The sequence below is a fragment of the Marmota monax genome, unplaced genomic scaffold (genome assembly GCF_021218885.2).
Source record: "Marmota monax isolate L192 unplaced genomic scaffold, Marmota_monax_Labrador192_F-V1.1 WCK01_AAM20220418_F8-fsc00020, whole genome shotgun sequence".
Taxonomy (NCBI): Eukaryota; Metazoa; Chordata; class Mammalia; order Rodentia; family Sciuridae; genus Marmota; species Marmota monax.
The window spans coordinates 3,942,017-3,958,219 of NW_026692912.1; the positions used below are offsets into that span (position 1 = coordinate 3,942,017).

The 16,203-nt window shown below is 41.7% G+C and overlaps 1 protein-coding gene across 2 annotated transcripts in view; it reads right to left on the reverse strand.

Moving 5' to 3' along the window:
- Tmem245 (transmembrane protein 245) overlaps positions 1 to 8,464 on the reverse strand; it is an 82,581-nt gene extending 74,117 nt beyond the window's left edge. Inside the window, exons 1-2 of one of the 2 annotated variants that reach the window (XM_046451715.2) lie at positions 7,862 to 8,464; positions 498 to 615 (exon numbers count right to left, since the gene is read on the reverse strand). In XM_046451715.2, coding sequence (XP_046307671.1) covers positions 498 to 615; positions 7,862 to 8,443 — 700 coding nt within the window. In that variant the 5' untranslated portion in view covers positions 8,444 to 8,464. The remainder of the gene's footprint in view (positions 1 to 497; positions 616 to 7,861) is intronic. The other variant, XM_046451716.2, reaches the window with a different exon arrangement.
- Between the last annotated feature and the right edge of the window lie 7,739 nt (positions 8,465 to 16,203).

Consider the following 16,203-nt stretch of genomic DNA (forward strand, 5'->3'; position numbering starts at 1 on the left):
ACAAGGACTTTCTCTGAAGCTACCCATGACTACAGAGATCTGCTTAAACTACACAGGACAGAAAGCCTTCCACTATTAGAAACCGGCCTTCACATTTTATATCTCTATCTCCACCTCCTCCCAGCCCCACTGGCTCAGCTCCCCCCTCTTATCTTCAGTCCTTTTAACTGTGTGATATACAGGGGCCTCTCCTAGTCCTTGAATGCGTATCCATATGCCAAGCAGGACGGTCAACAAAATGCCAGGAATGACAGTCATGCGTGTTCTACCTTTTAAGATATATTTGCTTTTAAAGGACTTTACTGAAATAATTAAAAGATATTTTAAAAGCATATCATTTTCATTCAAGATTAATAAAAAACTAAAGCATAACATTTTCTAAAAATTAAAAAGAATTTTAAATGTAACACAGCACTAAAAAGAATCCACTTTCATTCATAGTCAGTCTCTACTGAACTTAACCCAGACTTTTTTTTTTCCAAAAAGAAGGGACCCACCTAAATGAAAAAGCAATATAATCCAGACAGGAATTGAAATTGCTCTCAAGTAGCGTTCAGTGCTTGTATTCCACTTGAATGAAACAGTCAACACATAGCCAACTACCAACGTCCAGATCTTAAATAAATGAAATATAGACAAAGCTGTAAAATACATATACATGAAAAAGAGCAAACAATTATACAACATTTGTAAGCATCGTATTCCAACAGTGCTCTGCATACAGCAGAGAAGATTCATGCCTAGGTCCTCCTCCCCTGTTTAGATAAATTATTTTGAGATAAACAGGCATTTGAAATTTCATGTAGCAATATTTAAATATTCAAAACAAAAACTATATTGTTTAAACTTAAGACATTAAAGTTCAAAACCCATTTTATGTATAAAAATACTTAAAGTGAAATATTCAATAAATAAACCATGGATTTAAATTGTAACCCAAATCTTGTGGAATTTCTGTTTTCAACATCGATTAATGTTTAGGGAAAAAATGAAAAGGAGAAAAAAGATTTCTCAAAAGATTCTATTTCAGCCCGTAATGATTTTTTTTTTAAAGGCCATCAAACAGATGTCCCTGTAAAAGCAATTAGGCAGCTAGCTGAGGTGTGACCCTCTGAGATAAAGCTGAAGTAGTGCACATGAAAACATTACTAGTGAAAGAAATGGCAAGACTTGAAAACAGAAGAACCACCCTCTCCCTCTCTAAAGCTGAATGACTAGGCCTCAAGAAGCATCACAGTACACCAGTGTAGCCTACAGAACTTGTATTTCATAGAGCATTTATAAAAGATGGAAGAAATACACACTCTTTGAACACCAAGAACTCAGTCCAAGAATGAAAAATTTAAGTTTGACATGAACCTTCAAAAAAAAATTAAGAAAAGATATAATTCAGAACATAAAGAAAAATTATTACAAGGAAATTAAAGGACTTTACTGAAATAGTTAGGTAAAAAAAAATAAATAAAAATTATTTTACTTAAAATAATTAAGTAAAAAAAAAATAAATAAATTAAGCATTATTACAAGGAAAAAGAACCCATCTCCTACATTACTGTGGTCATATCTATCAATAAAAATAATCTTTAAGTCTTAAAATGGTTCGTAGCTTCTGACTATTTATTAAGGACCATATTAGTATCAGGGAAAGTGACTGTCTCGATGAATTCTGCACTATCAAACTGCATGAACAATAAAATCAGGCTGAGAAAGAAAATGGAAATTATAGCATATGTGATACACATAGCTGGGAAAGAACAGCAGCTTAGAAAAGAAAATAGACTATCAAGGTTGATAGCTGTCTTCAAATAGCTGGGAAAATGTCACATGGAAGAGGTCTGAGACTTAATTTTCTGGGGTTCTAAAGCAGAAATAATAATAAATGGAAATTAGGAAGCAACAAATTTCAGCTCAATATGAAAATAAAGTTTTCTAACAAATGATAGTACTCTGAAAATAGAATAAGCTACATTTGAACAATTGCTGGCCATAATTTGGGGATGACAAGGTAGGAAAGTCTACCCTCAGCAGACTTTAAACACTGATTCTACAATTATTTAAAATGTTTATCAGAATATTCTTATACAAACTCAGAACTAAAATAATCTGTCAGAAACACTTTCTAAAAACCATGGTGGGGGGGGGGGGGGGGGACATCTACTACAGCAGTATTAAAAAGAAATAAGTCTATATAAGCACCAAAGAGGAAGAAGTCCACAATACAAGGACAAATGAAGAAAGTGCAGAAATATATGTATGAAATCCATTTAAAAAAATTTTTTTTTAAACCCTTAACTTTTTAAGGCACAGATAGAAATTTAAAAGGCTGTACATCAGCCAACAATAGCAACATCTATATGGGGACAGTGGCAAAGAAAAGGGATCATTTACAAATAAACTTCTAGGCTACTTAAATAGTTCTTTAGATCATGAGCACATTTTATAAGAGTCAAGTTTTTAAATCATCAAATATTTTCTTTAAATAACAGTGAAAATGAGTATATTTTCACATTTGATACACAATTTTTTTTCATTATTCTTGCAGTACTAGGGTCTACCCAGTACCTCTGTACATGCCAGGCCAAGCCTAGCATGAGACAGCTTCCCAGTCTCCATATAGGTCCTAGTCTCAGACACCTATGAAGTTTTTTATTCTTAAACCTTCACTAACACAGAAGCCTGAGGTCAACAAGTCAACTTTAGATATATTTAGCCTGTAAGCAAATCTGTTCATGTGTGAATTCTCACCTGCGCATAAACCGATGAATAAAGGAGATAAGAGGGAACACATTCCCAAATTTATTTTCTTCAAATACCAACCATGTCTCCTTTTCAAAGTACATAGTCCATAGTCATTTTCAGTACTAATGTGCAGATACCACCTAAGCTGCATAAAAGTTAACAAAATTTACTTAGCACTGCAAGTAAAGCAAACTAATCAACAATCACATTTTCCTTTCATTTGTAATGATAAACCACATGATCCTGGCTAAACAATATATTAAGTTCATAAAACATTAAGTAGACATTCCTTTTAGACTATGTCTTCATGCTATTTATTGTCATCTGGGCATCAACTGGAAAAACCTGGCTTGCTTCAGTAGTGTATTTTTGCAGAACATTTCCTAAGTCTTTTTCAGAGAGAAGAAAACAAGTCTCAAATTATGGTACCCAAGCCCTAATAGAGCCAGAATCAGCAACTGCTTCAAGTATTTCATTTTCCTTTAAAATAGCTTAATTCTAATTTGTGAACTATTCTTTTTGTCATATGGAAACCTAAGAGTCAAGAATTTTTTTATAATAAAGGTCTTTAACTGAAAGAACTAAGCTCTGGAAACTTCTTCACTGCTACCAGGTAACCAAGAACAAACTTAAGCAGCGTTTAGAAGTAGAATGGAGCAAACCCAACAGCAGAAACTTAGATACCAGCCAAGCCCATGGTCACTTTACACAACCAGGACTGAGTGGCCAAGAGTAGGGTCCTGTCTGTCTCAGATCACAAGGCAAGTCCATCTCCTGGTTTGTTGTTGTTGTTGTTTTTAATTAAGATGAAAACAATGGGAACAGAAACTATGAAGAAAAGAAATCTATCACTACTGCAAAACTATAAATGGCCTTCATTTAGGGGGGTGGGACTGGGAATTAAACTCAGAGGAGTTCTACTACTCTTTTTTTTGAGACAGGGGCTAGCTAAGCTGCTTAAGGCCAAAGTTGCTGAAGTTGGCCTCAAAATTGTGATCTTATGTCTCAGTCTCTGAAATTGCTGGGATTACAGGCATGCGCCACTGTGTCCAGCTCAGTCTTCAAATTTTCTATTAAGTTTGAACTAAGGGGGAGAGATGGGAACAAAGCCAACCTCAGCAATTTAGTGAGGTCCTAAAGCAACTTGCAAAAAATGGGCTGAGGAAGTAACCCAATGGTTAAGTGCCCCTGGATTCAATCCCAGTACCAAAACCAAACAACAATAACAAAAGATGTGAAGCAAGGGAGGTCATCAGTTTTTCAGATTTATCATGCACAACTCCACACCATGAGGAGAGGTCAAGCTGAATCACATGTCTGCTTGGTGCAACAAAAACTTTGGGGGGACGGGGCCCTCCGGGGAATATGTGCTGAGAACCCAGGGCCTTGCACATCCTAAGCAAGTGCTCTACCACTGAGCTACCATATTTACCCCATAATTTACCACATATATTTATAAATATTCCATGCATCCTAATTTGCAGCAAAGAGCGTTTAGTAATATTTTTTAATAATACCAACAAAATTTTTTTAAAGAAAAACTTCAAATAAAGGTCATACCCCACTTTTTGCCAAAAGCTTGGCATAAAATCTGTGAGGATTATGCAGTAAAATACAGTATATCCCCAGCCCAATTTTTTTTTAAGCATTATGAAATCAGTGTCAGGACAATATTCTAATTTAAGATTTTTATTTTATTTATTATTGAAAGGAATTACTCATAACATAATGAATTAATCAGTCTTTTACCTATAAGCATAATGGAGGGTTAGGAGGAAACTGGAGACAAAAGTTGAAGTGATCCAAAGTGACATCAAGAGGAACTACAAAGGGGGCTGGAGTTGTGGCTCAGTGGTAGAGCACTCTCCTAACATGTGCGAGGCCCTGGGTTCAATCCTCAGACCACATACAAATAGAGGTATTGTGTGCAACTACAACTAAAAAATAAATAAATATTTTTTTTTAAAAAAAAGAGGAATTACAAAGATAAACTGTGACAAAGAAAAGCACAGGCACTCAGGACACTACAAAGGAAAACTGGAAAGGACCTGCAAAAACTGCACAGATAAAGGGACACAACAGAGAAAGAATGACTAAGGTTTCTAGGTAACTAGAATCCAGGGATCTTTGGGAGAACAGTTGTGGTTAGTCCAATCCTATTTTTCCTGATAACTAAAGTCAATTGACATTTTTAAAAATCAAACTAAAAATTTTTTTAAACATAAGCCAATGGGAAAAACGTTTTAAAATCCTTACTGAAGGTTACTAGAGTTTTGGTGACAGCAAGATTTCACTTGCTGGTAGGTCCAATGAAGGCCATTAACTGACAGCATGCACAGATCAACCTCTAAATTAGTTTTCTCAGATACGAAATTCCTTCCTCCCATTTCACAGGACTGAGAACAAAATTACATCCATGAGAAAACCTAATCCAGTGCCTGGCACATGGTAAATGTTCAAACCTTGGATCTTAAATGTATGAAATGTCAGTTCACCAAAATGTGGATTACCCAAATGTAATTTTTCTCTCTACCTCTGTTACCTATCCCTCTTTTCGGCAGCAGGCTCACATTTACAAGATGTCTAGAAAGCATAAACACTGCTGTTCTGTACCAGGCAGCCCTGCTTAGGCTCAAAAAACAAAACTGCTGTGGACAATGAGAAGAATTACAGAGAGGGCCCCTGGCGGTCACACAGCCATCTTGCTGCAGGTCAGGCCTTAATCAGCACTTTCCACAGAGGGCTAAGGACTCTGTTTTCCAAGTATACTTTACCCCAACTCAACTACCCAGCCCTAAGCACTACTTCAGCAAAACTCTAAGCCTGCTTCTCTCAAATTCAGGTAATGCAGAGTCCCTATTCTCAAATGTAGAGCTTTTACCACTCCCTACTCACTTCTAGTTCATTTATAGGTTTGCTGGTTTTTAAGCCCCTTCTCCTTTGCTCCCATCACTGTGGACCAACAGCTGACTTAAGTAGCTCAGTGGCTGAGCACATGCTTAGCATACAAAGGCCCTGGTTCAATCTTCATTGCCACCACAACCACCACCACAAAAAAAAAAAAAAAAAAAAAAAAAAAAAATTTAAAAATTAAGTTTGAGCCTTTTCCCTCCAACCCCCAGTAATCTATCTGGCCCTTCCTTGCCACTCACCATCTACAACCCACACAAGAAAAAGGAAACATGAGGGTTTATTTTCAGTATAAAGATATTCAAAGCTACATACACTGAACTGCAGATACTTCTTCCCAGGTACCCACTTCCTCAACTCTTTCCACTGAATTGAGCGTCTGAAGAGGGACTGGCAGAGTTGCCTCTCTTTCCCCTAACTGTCCACCTAACCGACAAACTCATTTTGCTCCAGATGAAAATACTTACTAGTCATACATGACAGATCTTTCTGTTCCTAATTTCCTACAGTTTGACTATGCTACTCGGGCAGTATCAACAGTCAGAAATGTTAGCAGAATCTGTAAATGTGTCTGATCTTGACAATATTAATTTCTTGAGGATAACAAGCATGTCGTTCTTCTTATGGGCACACAGTAGTCTGCCTTCTATGTGGCATTCAATCCACTTAAGTAAACCATGATACAAGGTAAGAGCACTGAACTGTGCTCTGTAAAAATGAACCACAGAGTGGGTGGTGTAGCAGAAGCATGCTCAAGGCCCTGGGCTCACTTCCCAGCATTAAAAAAAAAAAATTGTGACTTCTGAGCCTGTGGCCCATAACTGGTGGGTAATGAACATTTATCTGCATATCAGATAAATGTCTCATATGCAGATAAATGTCTCCATTAGAATAGGCTCACATATGGGGGACCAAAGTAGAAGCCCTGGGTTCAATCCACAACAAAAAAAAAAAAGAGAGATAAATCTCATAAGACTATATATGCACCTTGAAGACACAGCTTGCATCTTAGCATTTTTTAAAATCCCTCACAAAGGTCCTAACATCATGTTTGACCAACTTTAAAATCTGAACTGAAAAGTGGAACTGAGAGATGGTATCCATAAGCATGAGAAGACAGAAGATGGGAGTTCTGGGATTAACCACCCTACCAATTAACTCAGGCAATTCAAAACCAGATAAGAGGAATTATTTCGCAACTTAATTAGGTTAAGTTACACTGAACTTTATTTCGACAAAAGTGAACCAAATTATTTAAATAGGTTGGTGGGGGGGGGGGGCGCTTTTGTTGTTCCTTGAGGGGCTGGGGACAGAACCCAGGAGCCTCCAACATGTAAGCACAGTTTACCACTGAGCTATACCCCCAGCCCCTGTAGTACTGATCAACATTCTTAACATTCTTAAGCATCAACTATCCACTTGTTTTCAATAGTTCCCAGTTAGGTATGTGGATAAACCGGCCCACAAAAGAACGAGCTGGAAAGTGTGTTAAAAGGTTATCTCTGAACTAAGGCTCCCTGGTTTTGTAAGAGTAAACTCGTGATGATCCGAGCATCACAAATCTACCTCCTTCACCCAGCAGGACGCTATAATCCAGGCAGGAAGGGATGTGTGCCTTGATCACCGCACAACAAAAGTAGTTCCCCAGAAGTAGAGTGTGGGCGCTCAGCACCCAGGGCCTCGCACGCACTCTCTATTAAAGACCTGAATTGAGAGGCAACACCTGACTGTGAAGAAAGTTTTGTTTAGGACTTGAGAAAGCTGAATTAGTCAGTCCTTTCTTTGTCCTTAACTCGTCCTGGCCTGGTAGTAAGTCACCTCTGATAGCAAACTGAACTCTAGGATCCCTTCCAGATCTGGCACCCAGATCTACATAACTAAGAGTGGCCAAGGCAGCCCTCCCTCTCCAACCCGGAGTAAAACTAATCAATCCCTCTCTGGGGCCTCTGCCCACAAAGTGCAACAGGCCTTCTCAGCCAGGGCACTTGTTGCCCTGGGATGTTGCAAATCGCACCCGCCTCAAATTGGAAGATAGTAAGCCAAGTTTCCAGGTGTAGGTAGGCAGGAGGCGCCGACCCTCACTGCAGCACAGGTGAGGACCTTTGGTCGCCCTTTCGCAACGAGTCGGAACTGCACGGTAGCGACCCAACACACCAGGGTGCGCGGAGGGGCAAGCCGCCTAGGGGGCCCGGCCCGCCACTCGCTCACTCACCCACAGGCTGCTGAAGTAGTCCAGCCCCTGGCAGATGAGCGCGCCCGCGTGGGCCAGCAGCACCTGCACGCCCAGGTAGTTGCCAAGGCAGTAGAGGCCATAGAGCAGCGGCCCGCCCGCGCCCAGCAGCAGCAGCAGGCGGCGGCGGCGCAGCGCCTGCTCGCCCAGGGCCTCCACGCCGTAGTCGGCGAAGCAGAGCGGCAGCAGCAGCGCGGCCAGCACGATGGGGGTGTGCGCGCGGTGCAGCCGCTGCAGCCAGTGGCGGCCCAGGCGCGTCAGCGAGCTCTTGAAGGGGTGCAGGAAGGTGCCGCACAGCACGGCCCACAGCAGCGGCCGCAGGAAGGCCTCGAGGATGAAGTAGACCAACACGGCGGCGCCGCAGCACAGGCAGACGAACAACACGGCCCCGGTGTTGTAGAAGGCCTGCTTGATGGGCTTGTCGAAGCGCAGCGCCAGCGCCGCGGTGCGCGGGGTCTCGCCAACTCCGCCGCCACTCGGCCCGGCCGCGCGTGGGGCCCGATGGTCCGGACGCGGGGAGCCCCGCGAGCCGGTCGCCTCGGCAGGGCAGCCGCTGTCGGCCATCTCGCCTCTGTCCACCCCGGCCGAGAGGCTGAGCCGAGAGTAGGCGGGCAGCGCGGGAGGGAACGGGGGTGGCGCCGCGCGGCCTTATGGGAGTTGTAGTTCCGGCTGGGCCATTGGCGCGCTCCTGGGAAACTACGAGTCCCAGGGCACCCCGCGAGCGCTCCGCCCCGCGCGCGTGGGTCCCCGCAGATCCAGAGAATGAGTTTCCCAAGTCCCAGGAAAAAAAAAATAAGAAGCTCTTTTCCCTCTTCAGTTGATGTCAACTGCGGAGGCAGGGTCCCAGAAAAGGAGCTGTTATGTACAGAGACAGAAAACCTGCGGGGAGTACTTGCACAAGACCGCTGCCCAGACTGCTTTACTGTTTTAATAAACGCCGTTTTCACTCTAGTGTATTCGACGAGATCTTATATGTAGCGATTATCGTGTGGCAGACACTGTTCTAAGTGCCTCACTACTATTAACTCATTTTATCCTTAAAATAACCCTGAAAAAGAAGATGTTATCCTCATTTTACAAATAGAAAAACGAGGGGACAGTCAAGCACCTGGCTAAGGTCACAGGCGGCATTCAAACTCTGGCTCCCGCATCTGTAACCCTTATCTTCCATGCTAGTTGGTCTGACCAAGGAATACTGTGGCAGTTTTTAAAGCTCCTCAAAGCACTGTAATGTGCAATCGCTGTTGACAACCACGTGTGCTCGTGTCCGTGCTACCAAACACTAGAATCTTTTGACTCCATGAGAATGGAAATGAAACCGAGCCCATGAAGCCAAAATGCCATCAAGCCTCTTATTGGGGTTTCCATTTAGGAAGGGAGACAGCCCCTAAAAGGAGATGGAAGACTGGCTCCCTGAACAAAAAGGAGCTCCTTTTATTGGTTGTTTGCAGGGATGGGCATGTTAATTGGCCATAGGTATACTCAATTCAAGCATTTTGCCCTGTGCTAAAAACAAATTACTGCAGCTGTTCAGGAGAACATGTACAAGGCACACTGACCTTAGAAGCAAAACTGACACTGGTTGAAGATGGCACACATCAAGCCTCCTGCGGGCTGCTGTGTGGCCATGAGACAAGGTCTGGAAATGCATTTGTCCTTTGTCCCTTTGGTGGTTCCTGTCTCATCAGTATGGGAGCAATCCAAACTTCAAAGCGACCTCCATCAGAGTCTAAAACTGCCACTGTTTCTTTTTGGGTGTCGGGGTATTAATACTCCAACCTCAAAGTCTCTTCTGTCATGTGGGAATGATAATAATAGAAGCTCTTGCCTCAGGGATACTGTGGACAAGAGGAAGCTCTGGGCAGTGCAGGGTGCTTCTGCTCTGTTGGAAAAGCGCTGGAATCCAAACCTTCTATCTACAAAAATACACTAAAAATAGTGCTTTTATCTTTAGAGTTTAGCAATGGGAAACCCTTTACTGAAAAATCAATATGTGAATGCTCAAATCCTGCAAGTTATTCCTTTCCTGTTTTCAACACATCTTTATATTAACTTTAACATAAGTTTTGTCTCTCTTCTAAAGTAAACAGTTTTCAGACGAATAAACTTGCTTACTAAGTCTTGGAGACAAAGGGATTTGGTAAATGAAGTGAAAAATAAAAACATTCCTTAGTATCTCATTTATCACTTTCAGGTCACAGTTTTGGAGTTTGACTCAATGAATGCTTCCTTCAGTTGCTCCTGCATTTTGCTTTGCTGCTTAACTTCTGAGATCATGATCATAAATTATGGTCACATTAGCTTTCAGTCCCCATTTTCACTGACTAAAGATCCTATTTATATAAGAAGGTTTCAACCTCCCTCCCAAAAATTCCTGAGTCACTTCTAAGGGATCCCACAGGAAATGCCTCATATGGGATCAGAGACAGGAATCACCACCAACCGTTTGTGTCGCCCTGCTGCCCAGTGGAGCTCACTGAGTTCAGTGCCCATCCTAGATTGCAGTGTTCTGTATCACTGTTCCCGAACTCTAATTTGCTGGTGCCAAAGCAGAGCTAGGTTCCATTCAGAGCTGAAGAATTCCTTCTCCCGAACTGCCAAATCGTTACACTTTTGTCACTCAAACCCTAACCCAAGTCTCTTGTGCCTGATGTATTATAAATCCTCTCCTGAATAATCTCATCCACTCCTGCCCCTTTGTCATCTAAACAAATGGCCATTGAGGGGAAAAGGCCAAACCATCCTGTCCGTCCTCCTCCAACCAGGAACTACAGGAGAGCTCTTACATAATAAAAGTTTTATCAATAAATACAAACAGGGGCTGGGGATGTGGCTCAAGCGGTAGTGCGCTCGCCTGGCATTCGTGCGGCCCGGGTTCGATCCTCAGCACCACATACAAACAAAGATGTTGTGCCTGCCGAAAACTAAAAAATAAATATTAAAAAAAAATTCTCTCTCACTATCTCTCTCTCTCTGTCTCTCACTCTCTCTTTAAAAAAAAAAAAAATGAATACAAACAAACCAGACAAGACCAGGGGTGTTAATATTGCCTTAATTGCGTTGGGGTCCCACTTCAGCAAATCAAAAACGCCCTGTCCTAGAAATTTATCGCCAGCTAGCCGGACTGGCGACCTATGCTGGGTTCACAAAATCTGGCTACATCAATAACTGAGCAAACAGCGAAGAAAGCATGCAAGCACACAGAAATACCTTTTCAAAATCCCTGATGGCTCTCCACCTTAGGGGTCCATTGGAAAAAGAGAGCTTGCACCTGGACTCTTTATTTTTATAGGGAGGCACACAAGGGGAGGTTCCATGGGATGTTCTTTCCAAATAAGGCAAAGGGTCAGGTTTCAGGGGGTTGAGTCTGGTCAGCAAATTGACTGACATCTTGAAAGTCCACACCCATCTCAGGTGCTGTGTGGGATCAAAGGCAGAGCAAACGCAAAGGACACAAACATGTGGCATGGCCCAGTCAGGGAAGCAATGTCAGTCCAGTCCCGGAATGCGCTCAAATGCTCACAGCTCACACACACAGCCCATGGCTGGCTCACGACAAGAACTCTGTTTCCAAGTCTCAATGAAAAGCAAAATTGTTGAGCATTTGAAAATCATGCTAATGGGACCTGGGTATATAGCTCTGTGGTAAAGTGCTTGCTTAGCATGTGTGAAGTCCTGGGTGCCATCCTCAGCACTGAATTTTTTTTAAAAAAAATGTTCTAATGGCCAAGGCAATAGAACTAATAGGTGGCAGGCAGAATTTCTAGTCAGGAATGAAACTTTTAACAGAAATGAACAAACTAACTAGACTAACATGTGTATGGCCTAACAGAGGTAGGGTTCCCACAGGGTTCTGCTCACCCCTCCCCCAGGGTTTTGCTCACCCCTCCTATGACCATACATACTCTCCACACCAAAGTCAAAGTCAGTAGTATATGCATTTGTCTTCCTAGAGAGCTCTCAGAGAACAAGAATTGAATTTGCTTCATTTCTTTGTCACCAGCAACTGACACAGCATAGGACATTCATAATACAGAGTAGAAGCACCCTAAGATTGGCTGAGAATGAATGAGTGGGATCTGTTCCCAAAAGCCCACTTATGCTTTCTGCAAGATATGGTATTGAAATTCTGGACTGTTTCTACTGAGCATTCATGTAGTTGAAAACAGAGAATAGTTAAACTGCTGGGACACAGGACCTAACAACTGAATTTGAGAGGGAACCTCGGGTTCATTTAAATCTCTAGCTCACAGGGCAGCTGCTTTTAGGTATCTCTTCCAAAATGCCGGGCTGCTTGGGCTCCCTGGGCTGGCACCACACGGCGACTCATTCTGAAGATCTCAGGAAAAGAACAGCTCCCTGGGCACCTCAGGATACAGTGGAGGTAAAATAGATGCTGACCTGGAGACCAGACTGCCTTCCATCTTCCTGTTGGATGAATCAATGAATTTTCTCATCATTTAACTCTCTTTGGAGTAGGTTTTTCATTATTTGCAGCAGAAAGCTTCCTGGTTTATAAGAAAGGTTGCTATGAAGATGAAATGAGAACACATACATAAAGCAGCAACACAGTGCTGGGACATGGTGACAACATGACAGTGGCTTGTTTTGTCCTACAGAAGCCAAAAGGCATCTCTTAACAAAATGTCCACAGGCTCCAGAGGTCTAAAGATAATAACTCAAGAGATGTGACCAACATAGGCAGAGAAGGGATTCTCCAGGCATTGTGTGTGTTTGTCTTTGGGTTTCCATGTGTTTCTGCAAACCTTTCCAGAAATATGCTGAATATCCATTTGGTACAAAGTCCAGAACTTACGTTCGATGTCGTGTGTCATGTATATAAAGTAGTATGTACAGTGCAGAAAGAAACTACATGAAAATATAATTGGACAGACATGCATTCAGATTCCCAATCTGTCACTTATCTGTCATCGCACACAGCATCTCTGAGCTGGGCTTCCTCAACCGTACAGGGAACATAATCTTTGTTCATGGGGTGGCAATAAGAATTACAAATAGCAATGTCAAATACCCAGAACTGCAGTGAACACCCCATGGTCCAAGACCACCACTTTACACAATTCTAGGGGATACTATTCACACTTGGAGGTACTATTCACATTAGGTGTCTTCTGGAATTGGGCAACAAGTACCAGCAGTGAGTTCCTCCAAATAGCACCATGCTTCAGATGTCTCTTCTGTCTCCATAGGACGGACAGCCAGATACAGAACTCTCCATTCTGGACCCTTCAACACTGTTGAGCTGCCTCAACTACAAAATGTTCTTCTAAGAAATGTCTTGACTTCCAGTCTTGTCCCCTCTCTACAAGGATATTATTGGCAACTGCTGGGGATTGAACCAGGACATTGAGTATGCTAAACACATACTGTACCACTGAGCAACAGCTCTAGTGCCTAAAATTATATTTCTAAAATATAAATTTAGGGGGCCAGAAATATAGTGGAATGAGAGGGACATTCTTACCCTTAGGTATTTGTATGGCTGCACCATTGTATACAGAGCAATGCTACATTGTATACAACCAAATGAGTGAAAAGTTGTGCTGCAATTGTGTATAATGAATCAAAATGCATTCTTCTGTCATATAGCTAATTAAAATAAATAAATAAAAATCACTGTTCCTAGGGAAAAAAAAAGAATGTTAAGTGCAAATTATATGTTTTTAAATAAAGAATATATATATATGTGTGTGTGTGTGTGTGTGTGTATGTGTATATGTGTGTGTGTATAATTAGAAATGTCACTTCTTTGCTTAAAAAAAAACTGGTGGTTCTCCATAACAAAAGAATGAACTATTTTCCATGGTATATAAATCCCTACATGATTGGGCCCTAGGTCTTCTCCCTCGTCTATCTAGATAATCCCCATTTATCTTTCTAGCTCCAGCTCACAGTCACCTCCTTGGAGAAACGTCCCAGATCCAGGGAAAATTGGCAGCTACCTCACTGTGCCCATGTAGCGCCTGATTTACCTTCACTCAAGTATGGACCATGTTGTATTCTAATCATTTCCACAAACATCTGAATTCCTCATTTGAGGGAAACTGGTGAGTGAGATTCTCTGTATTTCTTTCAGTACTGTGAACATCTTATTTTTAATAATTGAAAAAATGAATACAGCATATATTATTGTAAGGCTGTTAGAATATAAGCTTGTAAGGCAGACAGAGCTGAGACATAATCCTTGCTGTCGCTTCCCTTGTATAAGTTAACTTACTGAGCATGTCTCCACATTTGAACAGAGGTGATAAATCTATGTGGCCAGGATGTTGTGAGCATTAGAACTAGTGTACATAAGTAATTAGCATAGTAAATAGCCAGAGTAGGCATTATTTCCCTTCCCGTGGGCCTCTGTATATAGAGCACTTGGCTGCTAAGAACTGAACCTGATTAAAATGATTACCTTACAATAGAAATTCAAACAGTGAGTTGGGTGTGGTGGCTCATGCCTATAATCCCAGGAGACTAAGGCAGGAGGATCTTAAGTTCAAGGCCAGTCTCCTCAATTTAGCAAGACCCTGTTTCAAAAAAAATAAAAATAAAAAGGGGGTTAGGCTGGGGTTGTGGCTTAGTGGCAGAGTGCTTGCCTCGCACATGTGAGGCACTGGGTTCGATACTCAGCACCACATAAAAAGAAATAAACAAAATAAAGATTTTTTTAATTAATTAAAAGGGCTGGGGTTGTAGCTCACTCTCCTGGGTTCATCCCTCACTACCACCAAAAGGAAAAAAAAAAAAAGGTGGGGAGGAAGGAGATTAGACTATAGAAGAGAAGGCTGTTCAACCATGGAGCCAGAGATTAGAGTGATGAAACCGCAGGCTAAGGAATGCCAGCAGCCAGCAGAAGTTAGAAGAGGAAAGAAATGTTTCTAAAGTAATCAGCCCTTGCCAACACTTCAATTTTAGTTCCATAAGATTCAGTTCAGGCTTCTGGCCTCCACACTGTAAGAGAACACATTTGTGTTGTTTTTAAGTCACTAAATTTGTAATACTTTGTTGCAGGAGCCATAGAAAACAAATGCAAACCTTGCTGAAGGACAGTGGTTCCAGAACATTTCCTGCTGGTCTGTCTTCTGAGGTCGCACTCTTTTTTCCCTGGAGATGCCTCCCAATACCCTTTGCCTGCTTAAGCTTACCCTTTGTCTTAGTTCAGGCTGCTGTCACAAATTACTGCAGACTAGCGGCTTGAATAGCAGAAATGTATTACTCATAGTTGTGGAGGCTGGGTATTTGGAGATCAAGGTGACAGCAGGGTTCAGTTCTGGTGAGGACCCTCTTCCTGGTTCAAAGATGGCTGACTTCCTGCTGTATCCTCACATGGTGGAGAGCAGATAGAGGAAGCAAACTCTCTTTTGTCTCTTCTGTTGACACTAATCCCATCATGACTCCTTTTTTGTGATCTGATCGTTCCCTGTAGGCCCCATATCCAAATGCCATCACACTGGGAATTAGGGTCTTAGTATATGAATACTGAGAGGAAACAAGCATTCATTCATAGCACTCCTCTTTAAGACTCAACTTCAGTATTATTGTCTGCTTTCCTGATGGCCCCAGGAGTGGGGGAAGGACCCCTTCTCCAGGTTTGGACTGCATACAAGCTTTTCCATACCACTGGAATACCACGAGGTATTGTCATGGTATTATGTGCTGAATTCCCAACTAGGCTCTGAACTTCTTAGAGTTAGAAATCAAGAACTGTTCTTCTTGGAGTCTTCTAGGTGTGGCTATCTAGTAGAGGCATAGGCACATGAGAGTCTTCAATAAACAATTATTAAATGAATGAGTGGTTGGAGCTTCTGGATGCAGGTAACTTTCCCAGTTACTCAAATCTATTCCAGTTCTTTTACAGTTTATCTGCTGGCCCTTATACCTGACAACTAAGCTACCCACTGAAGATATTGCAAAATAAATATCAGAGGAAACAACTATAATACCAAACAAGGACAAAATGTTTGGGGTTTTGTGATGAGGATTAGGGGCTGTAATGCAGAATGTGGTGGTGCCTAATTCTTTTATAACACATGATCCTCTCAACCTAGTCCCAAAAGAACTGGTAGCTCAGCTTCTGCATTTTATACTTTCTAAACCTCCCAGATGACTCACTAGGCCCTTCAAATGAAGTCTATTTATTCTTAACATATAATATGATTTAGTTGGCAATAAGGCTCCTAATTGAAATTCTTAGAGATAGCTATGTGCAATTAACCAACGGATATGCTTGAAATGGGATTACAGACCTCCACTTAAAACTTGATAAGGTATTAAAATGAAGCTATGAAGATAAATTTACTTTGCACATGGCT